Genomic DNA, 23,672 nt, shown 5'->3' with positions numbered 1-23,672 from the left:
TAATCTATAAAGCGTTACATGGGCTTGCTCCTACCTATCTTTCCGAGTTGGTCCTGCCGTACATACCAATACGTACGCTACGGTCACAAGACGCAGGCCTCCTAATTGTCCCTAGAATTTCTAAGCAAACAGCGGGAGGCAGGGCTTTCTCCTATAGATCTCCATTTTTATGGAACAGTCTGCCTACCCATGTGAGAGACGCAGACTCGGTCTCAACCTTTAAGTCTTTACTGAAGACTTATCTCTTCAGTAGGTCATATGATTGAGTGTAGTCTGGCCCAGGAGTGTGAAGGTGAACGGAAAGGCTCTGGAGCAACGAACAGCCCTTGCTGTCTCTGCCAGGCCGGTTCCCCTCTCTCCACTGGGGTTCTCTGCCTCTAACCCTGTTACAGGGGCTGAGTCACTGGCTTGCTGGTGCTCTTTCATGCCGTCCCTAGGAGGGGTGCGTCACTTGAGTGGGTTGAGTTACTGACGTGATCTTCCTGTCTGGGTTGGCGCCCCCCCTTGGTTTGTGCTGTGGTGGAGACCTCTGTGGGCTATACTCGGCCTTGTCTCAGGATTGTAAGTTGGTGGTTGAGGATATCCCTCTAGTGGTGCGGGGGCTGTGCTTTGGCAGAGTGGGTGGGGTTATATCCTTCCTGTTTGGCCCTGTCCGGGGGTTTCTTCGGATGGGGCCACAGTGTCTCCGGACCGCTCCTGTCTCAGCCTCCAGTATTTATGCTGCAGTAGTTTATGTGTCGGGGGGCTGGGGTTAGTTGGTTATACCTGGAGTACTTCTCCTGTCTTATCCAGTGTCCTGTGTGAATTTAAGTATGCTCTCTCTAATTCTCTCGTTCTCTCTTTCTCTCTGAGAACCTGAGCCCCTAGGACCATACGTCAGGACTACCGGGCATGCTGACACCTTGCTGTCCCCAGTCCGCCTGGCCTTGCTGCTATTCCAGTTTCAACTGTTCTGCCTGCGGTTACGAAACCCCTACCTGTCCCAGACCTGCTGTTTTCAACTCTTAATGATCGGCTAGAAAAGCCAACTGAGAGACCTGAGCCCTAGGACCATACGTCGGGACTACCGGCCGTGGTGACTCCTTGCTGTCCCCAGTCCGCCTGGCCTTGCTGCTATTCCAGTTTCAACTGTTCTGCCTGCGGTTATGGAACCCCTACCTGTCCCAGACCTGCTGTTTTCAACTCTTAATGATCGGCTATGAAAAGCCAACTGAGATTTATTCCTGATTATTATTTGACCATGCTTGTCACTTATGAACATTTTTGAACATCTTGGCATGGTTCTGTTATAATCTCCACCCGGCACAGCCAGAAGAGGACTGGCCACCCCTCATAGCCTGGTTCCTCTCTAGGTTTCTTCCTAGGTTTTGGCCTTTCTAGGGAGTTTTTCCTAGCCACCGTGCTTCTACACCTGCATTACTAGCTGTTTGGGGTTTTAGGCTGGGTTTCTGTACAGCACTTCGAGATATTAGCTGATGTACGAAGGGCTATATAAAATAAAATTGAAAATTGATTGATTTAAATCAATGGCCGTGTTCACTGTAATCTGTTGCGTTAGTTAGAGATTATTTCTTCTGCCATCCAAAGAAATGAATGAAGTCCAAAATCATACCAAAGTGGAGAGTGAGAGCAACAACCCTCTCTCCTTCTCCTCCCTCTCTCCTCCCCTCCTCTACCACTAGCAGCTCCACAGAGGCACAGTTTTACTCCCTCCCCACACGATGCTGCTCCTACAGAGCAGGGTGCCGCTCCAGCAGGGTGCTGTTCCTACAGAGCAGGGTGCCGCTCCAGCAGGGTGCTGTTCCTACAGAGCAGGGTGCCGCTCCAGCAGGGTGCTGTTCCTACAGAGCAGGGTGCCGCTCCAGCAGGGTGCTGTTCCTACAGAGCAGGGTGCTGTTCCTACAGAGCAGGGTGCTGTTCCTACAGAGCAGGGTGCCGCTCCAGCAGGGTGCTGTTCCTACAGAGCAGGGTGCCGCTCCAGCAGGGTGCTGTTCCTACAGAGCAGGGTGCCGCTCCAGCAGGGTGCTGTTCCTACAGAGCAGGGTGCCGCTCCAGCAGGGTGCTGTTCCTACAGAGCAGGGTGCTGTTCCTACAGAGCAGGGTGCTGTTCCTACAGAGCAGGGTGCCGCTCCAGCAGGGTGCTGTTCCTACAGAGCAGGGTGCCGCTCCAGCAGGGTGCTGTTCCTACAGAGCAGGGTGCCGCTCCAGCAGGGTGCTGTTCCTACAGAGCAGGGTGCCGCTCCAGCAGAGTGCTGTTCCTACAGAGCAGGGTGCCGCTCCAGCCAACACACTGGAACCCCCAGATTACTATGCCTTGTACATTATCAACCTGCAGATCAACTATCCATGGATTTTCACATTTGACTTAAACATACCCTACAATTCAACCCACATTAACACAAACATTGTCGGTAAAATTGAGAGGGACAAAATTCTTCATGATAAATATGCCTTTAATTAGAAAATATTACAAAATGATGTATGTGCACGGATGAATAGACTCAGTCACTCCTTTTTATGACTCGTCCTGTGGGACTTTGGTTGAGGGCACCAAAATGATGTAGAGGCCAGAGCTGGAAAGAGAGAAAAACACCAAAACAAACAAAGGAGAAGGAAAAGACAGAAGACCTTGGGTTAAAAGGGTAACAGGGCTCTCATAAAAGAAGAACAAACAACATGTATCCATTACATCATGTGTTTATCATGACTATTCCAACATCCTCACTTCCTGGATACGCTTGGTAACGTGGATTTTAATGATGTATGTGACTTCATAAAACCGTCTTGTTACTTCGTCAGCCCTCGTCATTGGGCCCCCAGTGGACGGCTGCTGTCCAGTCAAACGGACAGAAGGTCGGCTGACCTGTTTCCAGGGTCATGGTTACTATGACATCCAGTGACATGACAACACAGCAGAATGGACAGCTAGACAATAGGGTTCCCAGGCCTTGGTCTACGAGAAAGATATGCTTTGAACTTCCAACTTGTTTGAGTGTTTGCATTGACTCAACTGGCCACATAGGAGCAGAGAACACAGAATGGGGAATAAGGCATATTTTGAATCCAGGCAAAGCACCAGTAAACCTACAATCAATTTCAGTGCAGGGCATTTCATATTTCATCATGGCCATGGGGCATAAAGTCAAAAGGAGGCTGTGATATCGTAAAAGTGGCACAGATTTCTCTTTATACCCACCAGACCATTATACTAACTCTAAAAGGTTCAAATGTGGGACGGGTCGGGCGATGTTCCCCTCCTTACCTTTAAGCAGACACGGCCTCGGATCAGGGCATAGGGAACTGGGCCGTAGCTCCTGGAGTCCGTGGAATTCCTAAGGTTATCCCCTTCCAGCCACACGTGCCCTTTTGGAACCTAGACACACACCCCCAGGAAGACAAAAAAACACGATAGAAAATGTTGAATCCGTTTCAAGACTACTGCAACAGCCAGCCATACTGTAAACAACAACATTCCCTGACCTAGATTTTAAACTTTGTTTACATGAAGGAGTGAGACACTACAGCATTAGCACCCTCCATTATGTAGAGAGAGCCCACCTAACCCGCCTCACCCACTACCTTCCCTCACCCCAACTTAACGTCACCTCCTACCTTCCCTCACCCCAACTTAACGTCACCTCCTACCTTCCCTCACCCCAACTTAACGTCACCTCCTACCTTCCCTCACCCCAACTTAACGTCACCTCCTACCTTCCCTCACCCCAACTTAACGTCACCTCCTACCTTCCCTCACCCCAACTTAACGTCACCTCCTACCTTCCCTCACCCCAACTTAACGTCACCTCCTACCTTCCCTCACCCCAACTTAACGTCACCTCCTACCTTCCCTCACCCTAACTTAACATCACCTCCTACCTTCCCTCACCCTAACTTAACGTCACCTCCTACCTTCCCTCACCCCAACTTAACGTCCCTCCCTCCCTACTTTCCCTCACCCCAACTTAACGTCACCCTCTCCCTTCCCTCACCCCAACTTAACGTCCCTCCCTCCCTACTTTCCCTCACCCCAACTTAACGTCACCCTCTACCTTCCCTCACCCCAACTTAACGTCACCCTCTACCTTCCCTCACCCCAACTTAACGTCACCCTCTACCTTCCCTCACCCCAAATTAATGTCACTCCCTACCTTCCCCCACCCAAACTTAACATTAACCCCTGGTCTGTCCTCCTTTAACCCCGGACGGTCATAGGAGCGAGGGGTCAGTGGTAACGGGGCAGGGTCAGGGGGATTTAGTGGGACTTCAAAAGGGGCCATTAGGCTGTTGGCTGAGATCTAACCCTCTCTTACCAAGGGAGAGATAGAGGGGGAGAGGGAGAGAGAGAGAGGCCAGGGATGAAGCTTTTCAGTCAGAAGCGTCCACGGGTCTCCACTAGCGAGGCCTGACCTGCCAGTGGGGCGGCCAATCGGAGCGAGCGCTAATCCACAGTGACACCAATTATGATTAATCTCATCACTTTACTAGAGTAGGCTTGTCAAGGCCCTAATTAAGTTCCTCGTCCCCCTATATGTGCAGACAGGATCAACAACACATTATATTGTCATAATGGGCATCGCAATCTGCAACTCTATGTTTGTGTCGCCTAACTTTTTAACGGACAAAGTCTTCGGGAGAAAAGGAGAGGGGGGACGGGGAAATGAAATAAACAGAGAATATTATCAGAACAGAGGGGGGGACAAACACTGACGTCTTGATTCCAATTGTGCGCGTCCGTCGTATCCCAATCGTCCCAAAATCCAGAATCATTATGCAGTATTAACCTATGCATTGTGTTGCGTTTCATATTCGACAATTGAGCCAGATGAGCTGCCACTAATGGCGAGGCAGTGACATATTGACCTAACACGAGGTAAACAACTCGGCCACCGAGAACGACGACACAAACCAATGTCAATAAAGGAGTCATCTGAGAAGCACATGTCAGCATGCTGCATTCCCACCATTACCCCTCATTAGCATGGCAACATACGGCCACTCCCAAGCACACAGGGGACCAGAGAGGAACGCCAGCGCCGTTTGTCATCTGCTGGACCATAAGCCCCTGCTATGCTCCAGCCTCAGCCCCCATCTTAAGACTGACTCACTGCCTTTGTCCTGCTCAGAAAGGTCAGGGGTGTGACATCATCAACACGACCCTGTCGGTAGGCTCATCTATGTTTTAGGAGACACAAAGGGGCGGTTGCTTGGACACAGGTTAAGACTACTTCAAGTCTCCATAGAAAAACATGAAAATGTCGTCATTGAAAGTGCTTTTTAGTCTAGGAGAAGGTGTAATCTGAGTCCATTACACTGCCTCAGAGTTTAGCATACACTTCAATACTAGATAGTATGCATTAGTGGTGGTCAAAGTTTAGGGCCCATGGAGTGACGGTTTGGGGGAACCCTACCTAACTAATCCTACATCAAGGTGAACTCTATTCAGGATCTAGACTCCATTCTGTCCACTACTAACAAGGTCAATCAATTTAGATCGATCTGCTGTGGGTCAATCAAGAGTGATCAACAAATACACAGACACACAAACACCAAAGCTCTGATTGATTTGGAGCCTCAAACTAATTACCCAGTAGAGAACATTCCACACTGAGTCTCTAGCTACAGACAGCGCATCGCAAAGTAACTCCTCTAAAATCTAGAGTTATATTTATTTACTACTAATGAACTGGTCATTCATTGGTTATTGTTAAAAGGCCTGTGAAAGTTGATCTGCCATGTGTGGCTCAGCTGGTAGCACGTGACACTTGCACCGCCAGGGTTGTGGGTTCGATTCCCGGGGTCACCCATTCGTTAAAATGGATGCACGCATGACTAAGTCGCTTTGGATAAAAGCGTCTGCTAAATGGCATATTATTTTTACATTATTTACGAAGTGGTAAAAGAGAGAGGTTTTACACATCACCTTGCAGGTTAACATATGTCAGAAACGTAAACTTGATCATGAATGAGAAGGTGCAAAGAGAGGCGAGACCCTATCCTTTGTAAAAACGGATGTCCCTGACGTTCTCCTCTAGAACTCTAACTTAACCAGAGGAAATAACTAACCTTTCATTTTACCTGCACAGGATGTTCAAATGGATCCTTCATCGACCTGGCCAAGGCTTTCGACTCTGTCAACCACCGCATTCTTATTGGCAGACTAAATAGCCTTGGTTTCTCTAATGACTGCCTCGCCTGGTTCACCAACTACTTCTCAGATAGAGTTCAATGTGTCAAATCGGAGGGCCTGTTGTCTGGACCTCTGGCCGTCTCTATGGGGGTGCCACAGGGTTCAATTCTCGGGCCGACTCTATTCTCTGTGTATATCAATGATGTCGCTCTTGCTGCTGGTGACGCTCGGATCCACCTCTATGCGGACGACACCATTTTGTATACATCTGGCCCTTCATTGGACACTGTGTTAACAAACCTCCAAACGAGCTTCAACGCCATACAACACTCCTTCCGTAGCCTCCAACTGCTCTTAAACACTAGTAAAACTAAATGCATGCTCTTCAACCGAACGCTGCTTGCACCCGCCCACCCGACTATAATCACTACTCTCGGCGGGTCTGACCTAGAGTATGTGGACAACTACAAATACCTAGGTGTCTGGTTAGACTGTAAACTCTCCTTCCAGACTCACATTAAGCATCTCCAATCAAAAGTTAGATCTAGAATCGGCTTCCTATTTCGCAACAAAGCCTCCTTCACTCATGCTGCCAAACATGCCCTCGTAAAACTGACTATCCTACCGATCCTTGACTTCGACGATGTCATTTACAAAATAGCCTCCAACACTCTACTCAGCAAACTGGATGTAGTCTATCACAATGCCATCCATTTTGTCACCAAAGCCCCATATACTACCCACCATTGTGACCTGTACGCTCTTGTTGGCTGGTCACCATAGCAACACCCACCCGTAGTCTGCACTCCAGCAGGTATATCTCACTGGTCATCCCCAAAGCCAACACCTCCTTTGGCCGCCATTCCTTCCAGTTCTCTGCTGCCAATGACTGGAACAAACTGCAAAAATCTCTGAAGCTGGAGACTCTTATCTCCCTCACTAACTTTAAGCATCAGTTGTCAGAGCAGCTTACCGATCACTGCACCTGTACACAGCTTTTCTGAAATTAGCCCACCCAACTACCTCATCCCCATATTGTTATTTATTTTGCTAATTTCCACCTCAGTATCTCTATTTGCACATCATCTTTTGCACATCTATCATTCCAGTGTTAATACGAAATTGTAACTATTTTGCACTACGGCCTTTTTATTGCCTTACCTCCATAACTTACTACATTCGCACACACTGTATATATATTTTCTGTTGTATTTTTGACTTTATGTTTTGTTTACCCCATATGTGACTCTGTGTTGTTGTTTTTAATCGCACTGCTTTGCTTTATCTTGGCCAGGTCGCAGTTGTAAATGAGAACTTGTTCTCAACTGGCTTACCTGGTTAAATAAAGGTTAAATAAAAAATAAAAATCCTTATTATTATGATACTGGAGGTAGTGGAAGGAGGCAAACATGTTCAAATTCTGTCCCCCCTCATAGTTGGTGGAACTCTTCTTCCCTGATTAAACACCTGCAAGCTCACCGCAGGCCATCATAACCACAGCAGCCACTGAAAACTCATTTATAGATCACACACACCAGTGTTGAGTGAAGGTAGAGGGGAGGATGTCAAGGATAAGCACCAGCATGATTGACAGGCAGAGAAGCAACCACTCCTCATGAACTGTTTATATACTTCTCCATGACACTGAGCCATGAGTCTAACATGCCCTCTCCCGACTCCCTACACTGAGTCACCCTAACAGAATGAGAGCGCTCAGCCAAAGCAAAATCAACAGACATCGTTACTTTCCACAACACAGTTCCAGCCAGCCTAGTCGTCCAGTCAGGCTGTGTGCCCAGCTAGAGGATTTAGGGTTGAGTGGCATATCTCAGCTCAGCCCGGCGGCTGTGTTGTGATGGGAATCAGAGGGAGTGATGGAACCTGTTCTGTGGTTGGGTGGTTGTGGGGGCGGGGGCTATGTGTACCTGTCAGAGACGTGTCAAGGTGGGAAAGCTGAGCTCACCTGGATAGTGAAGTCTGCCGTTCAACAGCCTGGTCTGGCCTCCCCCTGCTACGCTCATTAAGCTAACATGATTGAGCTACAATGGTGTTTAAGGCCTCACCCTGCTCTGCTCATTAAGCTAACATGATTGAGGTACAGTGGTGTTTCTAACCTGGCGGGAATAGATTCAGGCTCTGAAGGCTCCCACTTTCTTTCTCCCATACCTTCTCTCTCTTTCTCTAACTCCCCCTCTGTCTGTGTGTCTCTCTCTCTCCCACAGACACCATTTATCCCTCTCGCTCTCTTTCACAGACACTCACTATCATATTATGGATCGAATGTCTTTGTTGTGACAATGCATCAGACATACTGTAGAAATGACTTCTAAGAGGTGACAAGCCAATTTGTCCATCTCCCCATCTATGTGGGAGGAAAGAACCTGCCAGCCTGTCAGAAGAGAGAGGAGGTGAGGACAAGGTCTCACATAGTACACAAACAGAAACCCACACGCATGCACCTAATGTCTAGGAGCATAACGTCTAGGCTCGTGGTGGTATGTTTTATGTCCCACAAGGCTTCTATTTCATTAACACCACAACCAACTGTGTTGACATACATTTTGGTGTGTGTTTTGACAGAGGAAATCCAACAGAGGTAGGTAAACAATGGATAAGACTAGAGCAATGTCTTTCACTGAGACACATCTTGGAGGTACAGATCTGCCATCTTAATTTGACCAGTTTCTCACAGCAGGAAAATAATCCTGCAGCAACAGGAAATGTGAATTATTCTGTGGATTATAATGAATGGACATTTTTGTAAGAGTTGATACATTTTTCATTAGGGCAAATCAAGTCTGAAATGTTAAAGTGGGAATTACAAACTTTAGAATACTTTTAAAAACTCGAATACACTACGTTTGCATTTTCTGCGACAACAGAGTGATCCAATTAAGAGAGTACATCTGTAGGCTGAGACCTTTGCCCAAGACATGTGTAGAGATGAAACCTGTTTTGCTGTAACCAGTTCAATATAGCTTTACTGCCTGTGTGTAGAGATGAAATCTGTTCACAGAGGAAAATTCGTTTTTTTCATTTCCTGGATGACACCAGCACCTCCTGTGTGTGGTTGAAATCCCGTCAGTGGTTACATTCACCTATACCTCCACTGTTCATGTGCGAGTGTGTACACACACACACATACACACACACACACACACACACACACACACATACACACACACACACCTCAGCCCACCCATCAACCTGTCCACTCAGTTGGCACTAACTCGAACAGGCTTCAGAGAGATTGGCAGCCTGAGCTGTGGCTGAGGGCAGCATGGCAGTGGGAGAGTACTAATAGAAATGCAATGACAGTGGTTTCACCACCACAACCACTGCTCTGAGGAAATGCAGTTGCTGTCAAAGGATGATATTTGGACTGATGACACAAGATGGATGTGCGTGGTCTAGAATCTAAACACCCAGAACACTGAGATTGAGCTGAAGACAGAGGGGTTAGTCTCTCTCTCATTTCACTAAAGCATATCTGAAACACAACATGTCTGGCCAAGGCTTAATGGTTCGTACAGAATGTATTGCTTTACTGCCCCATTTCAACCCCTCTTCTCTCATCTGAAACTCTTCTCCAGGTTGTTGTTGTAAATGTGTTCTCAATACACTTACCTTGTAAACTAAAGGTAGAATACTGTACATGTGGCTGAGAGTCCTTGAGAGTCCTGGGGCATGACTGTGTAGTGTTGATGAATACTTACGTATTGGTGGGTCTTGAAGATATCCGAGGGGCCACTGGTGCAGACTTTGTCTCCCTCCAAACCGATTACTCTTTTACAGATGTTCATATGTGGATCAAACGGACTCTTAGTGATTACTATATCACCACTGAAGAAAGAGAAGACAGGATCAATGGGGTGAGCTGTCATTGATATACATTAGGGAGAACATCAAGGGGTTACGGTGCAAAAAGCGACCACTTAGGATAGGTTAAGTTTACTTTACCAACTTAGAGAATTTCAAATTGAAAACTAAAACTCACTTCTCGATTCTGCAGAGATGGCGACTCAACCGTTCTGAGAAGACAACGTCGTGGCTTGTGATGGTGGGTTCCATAGAAGGACCAGAGCACTGTGGGTAAATTCACAGACATTTAAATTAAAGTAGTTACTCAGGTATTCACAGACCATGGCCACAAAGGGAAAAGTATCCTACACACCGCCACAAACTCTCCGATGTACTCAAAGGCACAGTGGGCTATGCAGCCATACTGGATGGTGTAGCCAACGAAGCCCAGGGTCTTCCCCAGCGCACGCCGGAACATCTCAGCACCTACACAAACACAACACACATCATTACAACGCTTCATTCAGGGGACAGAGAGGTGAGGGGTGAGCTGCCTGTCACAGCAGCTAGTCTATTAGCAGCTCTAGGAGCGGTGTGCAGCAGAGACTAGTGTCACACTCCCTGGTGTTTCATTCTCAGGGGCTCTACAGCCCGTTGACACCACAGAACCAGCCTAACCTTTGACCCTGTGTGAGATTGACCAATCGACACCTTGCAGGGGACGGACAAACACACCAGCAGCAACATTTGGAGACTTTCAGCCTAGCAGCTTTATACTAGCATTAGTTCCTAACACTGGCCTCCCTGCATCAGCCATGCTGACCAGGGTCTTCAGGACAGTTCTCCAGTTCTGTGGGAGCCATGGAAACAGAATGCGTAGAGTCTTTGTTGACCGCCACACACACACACACACACACACACTGGCACGGTAACAGATAACAGTGTGTCTTCTGAACAAACACTGCAGCACCACTCAGGGTATTGACTTTTACTCAGAACGCAACCTGCCGGATGGGGGGAGAGTGACTCAATCTTTACACAAGGTCAACACGCATGCAAGCACGCACACACACAAACAAACTGAAATAGCATTTTTTACGAAAGGGATGTTTAAAAGGAAACAACAACTGCATGATAAAAGGTATGGCAGAGATAATACATCTAAAAAAGATATAGCCTAGGTCTAGGCCTGGCCTTGGTGAGAAGGACTTCCATATACAGTGGGGGAAAAAAGTATTTAGTCAGCCACCAATTGTGCAAGTTCTCCCACTTAAAAAGATGAGAGAGGCCTGTAATTTTCATCATAGGTACACGTCAACTATGACAGACAAATTGAGAAAAGAAAATCCAGAAAATCACATTGTAGGATTTTTAATGAATTTATTTGCTAATTATGGTGGAAAATAAGTATTTAGTCACCTACAAACAAGCAAGATTTCTGGCTCTCACAGACCTGTAACTTCTTCTTTAAGAGGCTCCTCTGTCCTCCACTCGTTACCTGTATTAATGGCACCTGTTTGAACTTGTTATCAGTATAAAAGACACCTGTCCACAACCTCAAACAGTCACACTCCAAACTCCACTATGGCCAAGACCAAAGAGCTGTCAAAGGACACCAGAAACAAAATTGAATGACATGCAGAGAGCTGGGACCAAAGTAACAAAGCCTACCATCAGTAACACACTACGCCGCCAGGGACTCAAATCCTGCAGTGCCAGACGTGTCCCCCTGCTTAAGCCAGTACATGTCCAGGTCCGTCTGAAGTTTGCTAGAGTGCATTTGGATGATCCAGAAGAGGATTGGGAGAATGTCAGATGAAACCAAAATAGAACTCTTTGGTAAAAACTCAACTCGTCGTGTTTGGAGGACAAAGAATGCTGAGTTGCATCCAAAGAACACCATACCTACTGTGAAGCATGGGGGTGGAAACATCATGCTTTGGGGCTGTTTTTCTGCAAAGGGACCAGGACGACTGATCCGTGTAAAGGAATGAATGAATGGGGCCATGTATCATGAGATTTTGAGTGAAAACCTCCTTCTATCAGCAAGGGCATTGAAGATGAAACGTGGCTGGGTCTTTCAGCATGACAATGATCCAAACACACCGCCCGGGCAACGAAGGAGTGGCTTCGTAAGAAGCATTTCAAGGTCCTGGAGTGGCTTGCCAGTCTCCAGATCTCAACCCCATAGAAAATCTTTGGAGGGAGTTGAAAGTCTGTGTTGCCCAGCGACAGCCCCAAAACATCACTACTCTAGAGGAGATATGCATGGAGGAATGGGCCAAAATACCAGCAACAGTGTGTGAAAACCTTGTGAAGACTTACAGAAAACGTTTGACCTGTGTCATTGCCAACAAAGGGTATATAACAAAGTATTGAGAAACTTTTGTTATTGACCAAATACTTATTTTCCACCATAATTTGCAAATAAATTCTTTAAAAATCCTACAATGTGACTTTCTGGATTTTTTTTCCTCATTTTGTCTGTCATAGTTGACGTGTACCTATGATGAAAATTACAGGCCTCTCTCATCTTTTTAAGTGGGAGAACTTGCACAATTGGTGGCTGACTAAATACTTTTTTTCCCCACTGTACATCCTGATGGACGGGAGAGGGATTACAAAGCAGGATACACAGCCAGTAGACTACCTGTTCTGGAGAGGTTTTAGAGGTGTAGGTGTTCTGGGGAGATTTTAGAGGTGTAGGTGTTCTGGGGAGGTTTTAGAGGTGTAGGTGTTCTGGGGAGATTTTAGAGGTGTAGGTGTTCTGGGGAGGTTTTAGAGGTGTAGGTGTTCTGGGGAGGTTTTAGAGGTGTAGGTGTTCTGGGGAGGTTTTAGAGGTGTAGGTGTTCTGGGGAGGTTTTAGAGATGTACGTGTTCTGGGGAGGTTTTAGAGGTGTAGGTGTTCTGGGGAGGTTTTAGAGTTGTAGGCTACATTATAAACTCAGCAAAAAAAGAAACGTCCTCTCACTGTCATCTGCGATTATTTTCAGCAAACTTAACATGTGTAAATATTTGTATGAACATAACAAGATTCAACAACTGAGACATAAACTGAACAAGTTCCACAGACATGTGACTAACATAAATTGATAATGTGTCCCTGAACAAAGGGGGGTTCAAAATCAAAAATAACAGTCAGTATCTGGTGTGGCCACCAGCTGCATTAAGTACTGCAGTGCATCTCCTCCTCATGGACTGCACCAGATTTGCCAGTTCTTGCTGTGAGATGTTACCCCACTCTTCCACCAAGGCACCTGCAAGTTCCCGGACATTTCTGGGAGGATTGAGATCCGGGCTCTTCGCTGGCCATGGCAGAACACTGACATTCCTGTCTTGCAGGAAATCATGCACAGAATGAGCAGTATGTCTGGTGGCATTGTCATGCTGGAGGGTCATGTCAGGATGAGCCTACAGGAAGGGTTCCACATGAGGGAGGAGGATGTCTTCCATGTAGATGCACAGCTTTGGGATTACCTGCAATGACAACAAGCTCAGTCCGATGATGCTGTGACACACCGCCCCAGACCATGACGGACCCTCCACCTCCAAATCGATCCCGCTCCAGAGTACAGGCCTCGGTGTAACGCTCATTCTAGCGTGTAGCGCACTTTTTGCCAGTCCTGTCTGGTCCAGCGACGGTGGGTTTGTGCCCATAGGCAACATTGTTGCCAGTGATGTCTGGTGAGGACCTGCCTTACAACAGGCCTACAAGCCCTCAGTCCAGCCTCTCACAGCCTATTGCGGACAGTCTGAGCACTGATGGAGGGATTGTGCGTTCCTGGTATAACTCGGGCAGTTGTTGTTGCCATCCTGTACCTGTCCCGCAGGTGTGATGTTCGGATGTACTGATCCTGTGCAGGTGTTGTTACACGTGGTCTGCCACTGCGAGGACGATCAGCTGTCCGTCCTGTCTCCCTGTAGCGCTGTCTTAGGCGTCTCACAGTACGGACATTGCAATTGATTGCCCTGGCCACATCTGCAGTCCTCATGCCTCCTTGCAGCATGCCTAAGGCACATTCACGCAGATGAGCAGGGACCCTGGGCATCTTTCTTTTGGTGTTTTTCAGAGTCAATAGAAAGGCCTCTTTAGTGTCCTAAGTTTTCATAAATGTGACCTTAATTACCTACCGTCTGTAAGCTGTTAGTGTCTTAACGACCGTTCCACAGGTGCATGTTCATTAATTGTTTATGGTTCATTGAACAAGCATGGGAAACAGTGTTCAAACCCTTTACAATGAAGATCTGTGAAGTTATTTAGATTTTTACGAATTATCTTTGAAAGACAGGGTCCTGAAAAAGGGACGTTTCTTTTTTTGCTGAGTTTAGATCATATCACACCTGGCTAGAGTCAGACCCCATGGTTTTGGCTAAGGACTCTGTCTTGCAAGGCCACCACAGGGTAATGAATTCCTCTCTTCCTCTCTCTCTATTCATCCCTCTTTCACTCATCCCACCCATAGCATTATTAACCAAAGCTAGCAGAGCGGTAACCAAAGCCCCAAATCCTCAGAGCTCTGGGAATGACTTCCCAAAGATGGACACGGATTAGACCCCCGCGTCCCGTACCCCGTCCCCCCCTCTGTCCCCCGCCGTCCCCAGGTCCCCAACAGACCGAGTGTCAGGTGGCTCTCCCTGCGCCCGCGAAAGGCGTTAACCCTAATCCCATTACCCCTCTGTCCCTTTCTACATTAACATTTTAGTCATTTAGCAGACGCTCTTATTCAGAGCGACTTACAGTTAGTGAGTGCATGCATTTTTCATATATACACACACACACACACACACACACACAACCTCGCCCACCTTATCATACGATCATCCACTCACCTTCAAAGTCATAGTCCCAGCCAGGCCACTAGATGATACCCTTCTCCCACCCCTCACCCCAAATACAAACTTCATCCCACAACTTCTTGATCAGATCTCTCCACCCCATCCACCTTTCATGCCTCCTGCATATCGCCCTGTCTCTGCCCCTACATCCTTCATCCCTGCCATGTCCTTACCAACACTACGAGCCCTGTCTCTGCCCCTACATCCTTCATCCCTGCTCCCTGCCATGTCCTTACCAACACTACGAGCCCTGTCTCTGCCCCTACATCCTTCATCCCTGCTCCCTGCCATGTCCTTACCAACACTACGAGCCCTGTCTCTGCCCCTACATCCTTCATCCCTGCTCCCTGCCATGTCCTTACCAACACTACGAGCCCTGTCTCTACCCCTACATCCTTCATCCCTGCTCCCTGCCATGTCCTTACCAACACTACGAGCCCTGTCTCTACCCCTACATCCTTCATCCCTGCTCCCTGCCATGTCCTTACCAACACTACGAACCCTGTCTCTGCCCCTACATCCTTCATCCCTGCTCCCTGCCATGTCCTTACCAACACTACGAGCCCTGTCTCTGCCCCTACATCCTTCATCCCTGCTCCCTGCCATGTCCTTACCAACACTACGAGCCCTGTCTCTACCCCTACATCCTTCATCCCTGCTCCCTGCCATGTCCTTACCAACACTATGAGCCCTGTCTCTGCCCCTACATCCTTCATCCCTGCTCCCTGCCATGTCCTTACCAACACTATGAGCCCTGTCTCTGCCCCTACATCCTTCATCCCTGCCATGTCCTTACCAACACTACGAGCCCTGTCTCTGCCCCTACATCCTTCATCCCTGCTCCCTGCCATGTCCTTACCAACACTACGAACCCTGTCTCTGCCCCTACATCCTTCATCCCTGCTCCCTGCCATGTCCTTACCAACACTACGAACCCTGTCTCTGCCCCTACATCCTTCATCCCTGCTCCCTGCCATGTCCTTACCAACACTACGAACCCTGTCTCTGCCCCTACATCCTTCATCCCTGCTCCCTGCCATGTCCTTACCAACACTACGAACCCTGTCTCTGCCCCTACATCCTTCATCCCTGCTCCCTGTCATGTCCTTACCAACACTACGAACCCTGTCTCTGCCCCTACATCCTTCATCCCTGCTCCCTGCCATATGAAAATATGCTCTTTTTGGGGGAAAGGGTCTGACAAACAGCAGTGAACCCAGTTTGTGTGCACTCTGATCATAGCAGCCTGCTTCTCCCACAGGTCAGTCCAGTCCTACTAGGGACCTATAGTAGAACTGAATCCCACAGGTCAGTCCAGTCCTACTAGGTACCTATAGTAGAACTGAATCCCACAGGTCAGTCCAGTCCTACTAGGGACCTATAGTAGAACTGAATCCCACAGGTCAGTCCAGTCCTACTAGGTGCCTATAGTAGAACTGAATCCCACAGGTCAGTCCAGTCCTACTAGGGACCTATAGTAGAACTGAATCCCACAGGTCAGTCCAGTCCTACTAGGGACCTATAGTAGAACTGAATCCCACAGGTCAGTCCAGTCCTACTAGGTATCTATAGTAGAACTGAATCCCACAGGTCAGTCCAGTCCTACTAGGGACCTATATTAGAACTGAATCCCACAGGTCAGTCCAGTCCTACTAGGGACCTATAGTAGAACTGAATCCCACAGGTCAGTCCAGTCCTACTAGGGACCTATAGTAGAACTGAATCCCACAGGTCAGTCCAGTCCTACTAGGTACCTATAGTAGAACTGAATCCCACAGGTCAGTCCAGTCCTACTAGGGACCTATATTAGAACTGAATCCCACAGGTCAGTCCAGTCCTACTAGGGACCTATAGTAGAACTGAATCCAATAACCACAGACTAAATCAAGGGCCTGTACAGAGGGCCCTCTGAACACCTATCATGGATTATCAAGGATCAGATAACATTTAGGACTATCAGGATCCCTCAACACCACACACACCCATCTCCCTACAGTATCCCCAAAACCAGTGGACAATCCCCCCCTCCCCCCCTTATATCTCTATTTCATCCCTCCATTCATCATAGGTAGGGATTAGGGTCTTATCATAATAAGATCACATGGCCAGTGACTGATATCAAGAGAGAGGCCACATGCAACCACCTGGTTTTATCTGGCAGCCTCTGTCACCCATGGGGGAGGGTGGCAGCCTCTGTCACCCCAAATTGGGATTGAGAATGAGTTGGGACACACCCCCAGAGACGTCTGATAGGATCTCTACCCCCCCAATCCCCCTGACTGTGAGTCTAGGACAAACCCCACTAGGCTATCTCCTCCATAATACTCTGCCTGTGTCTTTGGGGTAGCTGTTGACATTCATTGAATGCTGTATTACAGCTGGAAATTAACACAAAGTGTCTGTCTGTTAATCCAGGATTACACACCAAACATGGGAAAACAAAGAGTGGTAGTGGCCATCTGAGTGGAACCGTCTGTGTCAGCTGGCCTCCTACAGTCACAGGCTCCCAGAGCTGCTGGCCTCCTACAGCCACAGGCTCCCAGAGCTGCTGGCCTCCTACTGTCACAGGCTCCCAGAGCTGCTGGCCTCCTACAGTCTCAGGCTCCCAGAGCTGCTGGCCTCCTACAGCCACAGGCTCCCAGAGCTGCTGGCCTCCTACAGCCACAGGCTCCCAGAGCTGCTGGCCTCCTACAGCCACAGGCTCCCAGAGCTGCTGGCCTCCTACAGTCACAGGCTCCCAGAGCTGCTGGCCTCCTACAGTCACAGGCTCCCAGAGCTGCTGGCCTCCTACAGTCACAGGCTCCCAGAGCTGCTGGCCTCCTACAGTCACAGGCTCCCAGAGCTGCTGGCCTCCTACAGTCACAGGCTCCCAGAGCTGCTGGCCTCCTACAGTCACAGGCTCCCAGAGCTGCTGGCCTCCTACAGTCACAGGCTCCCAGAGCTGCTGGCCTCCTACAGTCACAGGCTCCCAGAGCTGCTGGCCTCCTACAGTCACAGGCTCCCAGAGCTGCTGGCCTCCTACAGTCACAGGCTCACATCGACAGTGGGCGCAACTACAGGGGGATCCCAAATCAACCACAGCCAATAGAAAATCCCCGTTGGGCGTTTTTAACTCTGTGATCCTCTTACTGGGGGAGACCATTCAGGCAATAGTTCAGGAATCACAAGCAGCTGAATTTAAATTGAACTTAATTAAAAGTGTCAACTGTATGATAGGATACGTGTCAAGAACGAGTACAGCACGAACCCAGAGTGTGACACTAAAAACAATCATACAACCAAAACTTGGCCTAAATAGGCCTAGACCAAGATCATCATTTACAGTCAGTAAGAAGGGAGTTGAGGTTCTAACAGAGAGTAGGGATATCATAACCAGCTGGCTGAAGCTCTATTTACATTTTTACATTTTTGTCATTTAGCAGACACTCTTATCCAGAGCGACTTACAGTAGTGAGTGCATACATTTTCGTACTGGTCCCCCGTGGGAGTCGAACCCACAACCCTGGCGTTGCAAGCGCCATGCTCTACCAACTGAGCCACACAGGACCGCAGTAGGTTCCTCATTGGAATCACTGCCCCTTGTCTCCACATTGTTTTATACACCAAAGTCTGTCATGTCTACGTCCATGTTTTAAATGTAGGTCAATTGTAAAGTATTTTTGTCTGTAATGTATTTTTCGTTAGGCCTATGTGTCGGACCCCATGGAACACTAGCTGTCGCCATTGGCATCGGCTAATAAGGGATCTAATAAAATCCTAGAAAAAAGGTTTCACTCTGTGAAGGCAGTCATTGTCAAACATGACCAGTCTATTAGGTGCACAAAGGGAGTCCCAATTCAAACAGCCTACAAGACCCTTGCTCTCTTTACCCTCTACATTAGGAAAACATGGGCTGAAAGAGGGCTGGGCCACTGGCGGGCTAAGAGGCTTACAGACCCCATGTCAGAGATGGTCCTTCTCCCTGTGGACCCCAGATGGGGAGGGAATGAATCCCACCTCTGATGTCCCCTCTCTGGGCAGCAGAAGGTAGCGGAGGGTGGGTGCTAGTGCTCGATTTGATCTTAATGTGAGCTTTAAAAGGGGGCGGACCAGGGGATCTGTGTGCAACTATCAGCCCAATCAGAGCTAATCCTACTGATTTAGACACAGACACCTGTCTGGGACCGAGAGTGACAGATGCAAAACAAATCACAAGTCACAGCCTTACAATGTAGCCATCTAGCCCCCCTTCTTTTCCTGAACACAGAGATGATTGAAGAGACTGATCTCCACATTGCTCTTTTCATTGTTGCTAACAGCAACCCAGCCACCAAACAGCTGAGCAGGGTCCCTATTTGAGGAGTCGGAGGCTTAGAGGCAGCAATCAATGGGTCAGCCCAGAGCAAATAATAGTCTAGTGATATGAATACGACTGCTTTGAATTGAAACGGACGTGTCTGGGGCTGCTGGGCCTGTGTCCCCATACAATGACATGGAATAGAATAATAGTGACTAATCTTTATTGTATTGGCCGCTGGCTCGTGTGTGCGGTGCTGGGCCGGTGTTGAGAGAGTGGACTGATCTTATCAGGGTCTTGTATTGCTTTCACAATTGGGTCTGTGTTCTTACCAATGACTCAGACACCTAAACAGAGCACCCGCCATCCCCCCTCGCCACCAGCTAATGTCACCCCCCCCCACACATCATGTCAGAAAAATAGGTCTACCCATATCTGAGCACATTTTGAGCTGTATTTATAGCCATATGATTTGCAACATAGCCTAAACATTCACTAATATAGAACTAGCCATTATAAATGTTTCACTCTGCAGCTGTTGGAAATTCAGAGAAAGCCAAAAATATATACATTTTGGAAAAATTGCTATTGGAAAAAACCCTCAAGTCATAGTCAAAAGATACAATGGCATGAACAAAAACCCTAGCCCCACTAATTGTCCATGCACCCTAAGACTATTAGTTTCCTTTCAACGCTACTCAAACAAATATGGAGTACATTGATGGAGATCTGACTTCCCCTCTAGTCACAGCCATTCTATTCCCTCTCCCAGTGACACACAGCTAGCGCTATAGCTGAATAAGACTGGAGAAACTAGAACAATATACACCGGAAGAGGCTGACATGTTATGACTGCATGCATTATATGGCACAATCTGATATACTGATCGATAAAACTGATATAATATAAATAATACACAGGAATGGATGACATTCAAAAAGGAGGGAAAGAGACGTTATTTTAGAAATATTAGCGGTCATGTTTATACTACTGCCACACATTGAACTGTAAGGCCATATACAGTAGGCCCCGGGGTTAAATTGGGATTTTGGGCGTGGTGGAATGATTCACTTTAAAATGGGTTGATTTTCCCACTGACCACTGTCCATAGTCTATGTTCCACTACTACAATTCAATAGTGATGAAACTTTCCACTATATCCTAACCCCAGGTAGTACCCTTATAATCATACATTAAAAAGTCAACACTGACTTTTTGAGATGTCTCTTGGATCCAGCCTACCTCGTGGGCCTTGCACAATGCCCTGTGTTGTCAATAGAGGGCTAGGCTATATTCCCTGGGTCTCCTGTCAGCCCATGTTTACCTCAAAGTGCTGTCACAACAACAGGACTGCCTCTGCTAAGAGCATTTTGTAAAGTGAGCAGTTGGGCGATCACCTCTAGTCTAGAGCAGAACAGCATCCTGACTGAGCTGTAACAGTCTCTCTCATCTTAACCCACCACACATATAGCTCCCTATGAGAGGCATGCCTCTTCTCTTGCAGTGCTGATAGAGCTCTCTGGAGTAGGATGAAGTTTCCCGTAGACACTGGTCTAGGTACAGTTTATCGTTTTCCCTCCTAATGGGTATGGTTACGATTTGGGAAGGTTAAGCTGATCACAGATCTGTGTCTAAGGACAAATTCTACCAGGAGCTACTGTACCTTACCTCTGTATTAGAGTATTGGGTCTGTGTGACAGGGAAAGTTAGCTGAGACTCAGTCTGTGTTCCCTCTGCCTGAGGGGTCAGACCCTGACCTGAGATGACTGGAGTCACATGACAGGCCTCTTATCACAGTATGAGAGAGACAGAGGTTAACGAAAACTAGTCTTCTTCATCAGACTGTCCAACAGCTCCTTGTTTTGACAACACTGAGTCTAATTAGGTGAGCAGCCTGAGAGACAAAGACAAAGGCTAATTTGAAGATTAATGTTACAATCCCCAAAACTTCAGTTCAAACTGTGGCTGACTGGATACATATAGCCACTCCTCCCAACCCCACCCCCTTTATGCTACATTTAACCTCTTCCACCCACCCCACACCTGCTCAGCAAATTAGTGTCTTGTCACAAGCATTATTTTTTTTCTGCCATGTAGAATAGGAAATTGTGTCAGTTCTACACATTAGGCTACATTTATATCTGTTGACGTTGCACCCCACTAGTTAAGCCCTGGCATCGCCATGGGTCTGCCCCAAGGTCACATGACCAGAAACTAATCTCATTTGCTGGCTGATGTGGCTCATGCCATTAATTGGCCAGCTCTGTAGGATTGTATCTTTAAGTAGTAAAAAGGTCGTGAACATGATAAACATTGTCCCCGAGTGGCGCAGTTGTCTAAGGCACTGCATCGCATCGCAGTGCCACTAGAGATCCTGGTTCGAGTCCAGGCTCTGTCGCAGCCGGCCGCGACCGGGAGACCCATGGGCGGCGCACAATTGGTCCAGCATCGTCCAAGGTAGGGGAGGGTTTGGCCGGCAGGGATGTGGGTTTGTTTCCCACCGGGGGCCAGTATGAAAAAAAGATAATAAAAAATATATATGTATGCATTCACTAACTGTAAGTTGCTCTGGATAAGAGCGTCTGCTAAAATGACTAAAAAATAATCACTAAGATAAATCGGGGTATAAAGGAGGGTATGTGATGTTACACATGTATTTAACTTAATGTCATTTTAGGTTATTGACCAAATGGCTGTCCAGGCATTTTTTAGGGTAACCTTGCAAAGCTACATAAAAAAACGTGACTAGTTTATTTATCACAAAATACTAGTTGGCCAGAGGTCTGAAAGGGGGGACTTTAAAATATAGCCTTGATGAAAGATGACAAAAATGATTATTTCTGATGATTAGAACAACATGATTGCAACATGCATTTGGCTGATTTTATAACATGTATGATAATACATAGATCTACATCTTTGTACGGCTAGATCAGGGCTCTCCAACCCTGATACTGGAGCCCTACCCTCCTGTAGGTTTTCCTTTAAACCCCAGTTGCAACTAACCTTATTCAGTTTATCAAGCAGCTAATTATTAGAATCAGTTGCGCTAAATTAGGGTTGGAGCAAAAACCTACAGGACATTAGTTCTCCAGGAACAGGGTTGGAGATAAAACCTACAGGACATTAGTTCTCCAGGAACAGGGTTGGAGATAAAACCTACAGGACATTAGTTCTCCAGGAACAGGGTTGGAGATAAAACCTACAGGACATTAGTTCTCCAGGAACAGGGTTGGAGAGCCCTGGGCTAGATGCAATATTTATGCAAATCAAATATTATAGATCTATAAAAGCCTATGTTTGAAGGTCATAGCTTTCTAATCTATAGTCTAGAATTGTTAGCCTACGTGTGTCATTTGAAAGCAAAGACCGATGACCTTATTCCCTAGAATGCAAGTGGGCTAGCAGGCTGGGATAACCCTAATCCAAAGATAAACACAGCTGTAATCGTTTTGTAAAGTAGAAGACTGGGGAAAACAAAGGCAACTCACAAACCGAACCCCATCTGCATGTTCGAGTTTCCTAACCAGCAGTTTGTTGTAAATCAGTGTTATGTCTTTATTTCACGGAACCGCAGCTTGCTATTCAGCAAAATACGTTCCCTAAATGGTAATAGACATTTAAAACATATTTGTCTTGTTGGATAATCAACTCACCGCTATCCAGCGCAGACAGCTACGGAAGCTACCTCACGCAGACGCGCTAATACCAGCTTCTGTGATTGGTTGCGACTGAGCAATCCCAGCTCTGATTGGGTTGATGTAGTTCAAAACACCAACATTCGTCACCACGAAAAGAAAGCATGGCGGCCCCCAGGAGGAGCGTGGGTAAACCTATCGCGGACCGTTTACCGTGCAATACCACCAGTTTTCAGAAGAAATCGCGAAGCAAACTAGTTTCAATACCTGGCACGAGACCTTCGGTTCAAAATGGGCAACTTATTGTTTCGACTGGTGTCACATCTCTTGACTACGTGATTGGTCAGTCTGCCACGAACGTGTTGACAGCTAGCTAACTCGAGTTGTTTTGCTATTTCTGATTGATTAAACTATCTAACAAGAGTAATTGTTTTCATTTGGTTAGTTTTAAAGGAATGTTATCGTTGCCACTATTCGACTGCATGTCTTCAACCACTGAGTCGCATGGAGGTAGCCGGCTAGCTTCACGTTACTTACTATAACATTCATGGAACGTCAACAATCATTCGTGTGCCCCATTGAAACACCCGGCACACCTTTACGCCATAGTAAATGTTGACAGCTAACTCTTGGGTATTAGTCAGTCATGGTACTGGGGACTCGTACCTAGTTTGCAGATTTCTGTTCCAGTCCAACAATGAGCTTGATTAGTTGACAGGTGTGTAGTGCTGAAACAAAAGTCTGATGCCCTGTGGGTCCCCTGGACCAAGATGGAAGAACACTACAGGGTGGTTCCTCACTGATTGTTATAGAAATCAAAATACCACTCATATTTCAGAGCAAGCAGTAATTTTAGCTTTTTAGCACCTACATGAAACAGTCAAATATGCTAATATTAATTATCTCAATTATGTTTTTAGATACAAATGCCAAATATATTTCAACAATTCTTCCTCCAAAGAACCATTCTATGGATTAAATGTTGTGAAAATC

The 23,672-nt window shown here is 47.2% G+C and overlaps 2 protein-coding genes across 4 annotated transcripts in view; one reads left to right on the top strand and one right to left on the bottom strand.

Moving 5' to 3' along the window:
• Positions 1–2,435: 2,435 nt before the first annotated feature.
• immp1l (inner mitochondrial membrane peptidase subunit 1) lies at positions 2,436–23,446 on the bottom strand. Of its 2 annotated transcripts, none has more exons than XM_041859621.1 (6): positions 23,346–23,446; positions 10,302–10,414; positions 10,125–10,213; positions 9,844–9,970; positions 3,263–3,373; positions 2,436–2,573 (listed from the first exon to the last, which is right to left on the bottom strand). In XM_041859621.1, exons 2-6 carry the CDS (start codon positions 10,404–10,406, stop codon positions 2,502–2,504), a joined length of 504 nt encoding a protein of 167 aa, XP_041715555.1. In that variant the 5' UTR covers positions 10,407–10,414; positions 23,346–23,446; the 3' UTR covers positions 2,436–2,501. The 2 variants fall into 2 exon arrangements, with proteins under 2 accessions (XP_041715555.1, XP_041715554.1); XM_041859620.1 differs by lacking the exon at positions 23,346–23,446 and adding an exon at positions 22,698–22,783.
• elp4 (elongator acetyltransferase complex subunit 4) overlaps positions 22,759–23,672 on the top strand; it is an 88,156-nt gene continuing 87,242 nt past the window's right edge. The window contains exon 1 of one of the 2 annotated variants that reach the window (XM_041859616.2): positions 22,759–23,021. In XM_041859616.2, the coding sequence (XP_041715550.2) occupies positions 22,844–23,021 (178 nt within the window). In that variant the 5' untranslated portion in view covers positions 22,759–22,843. The other variant, XM_041859617.2, reaches the window with a different exon arrangement.

The sequence above is a fragment of the Coregonus clupeaformis genome, unplaced genomic scaffold (genome assembly GCF_020615455.1).
Source record: "Coregonus clupeaformis isolate EN_2021a unplaced genomic scaffold, ASM2061545v1 scaf0538, whole genome shotgun sequence".
NCBI lineage: Eukaryota > Metazoa > Chordata > Actinopteri > Salmoniformes > Salmonidae > Coregonus > Coregonus clupeaformis.
Note: the sequence above shows the minus strand (reverse complement) of the source record. Positions and strands in the feature narration are given on the sequence as shown.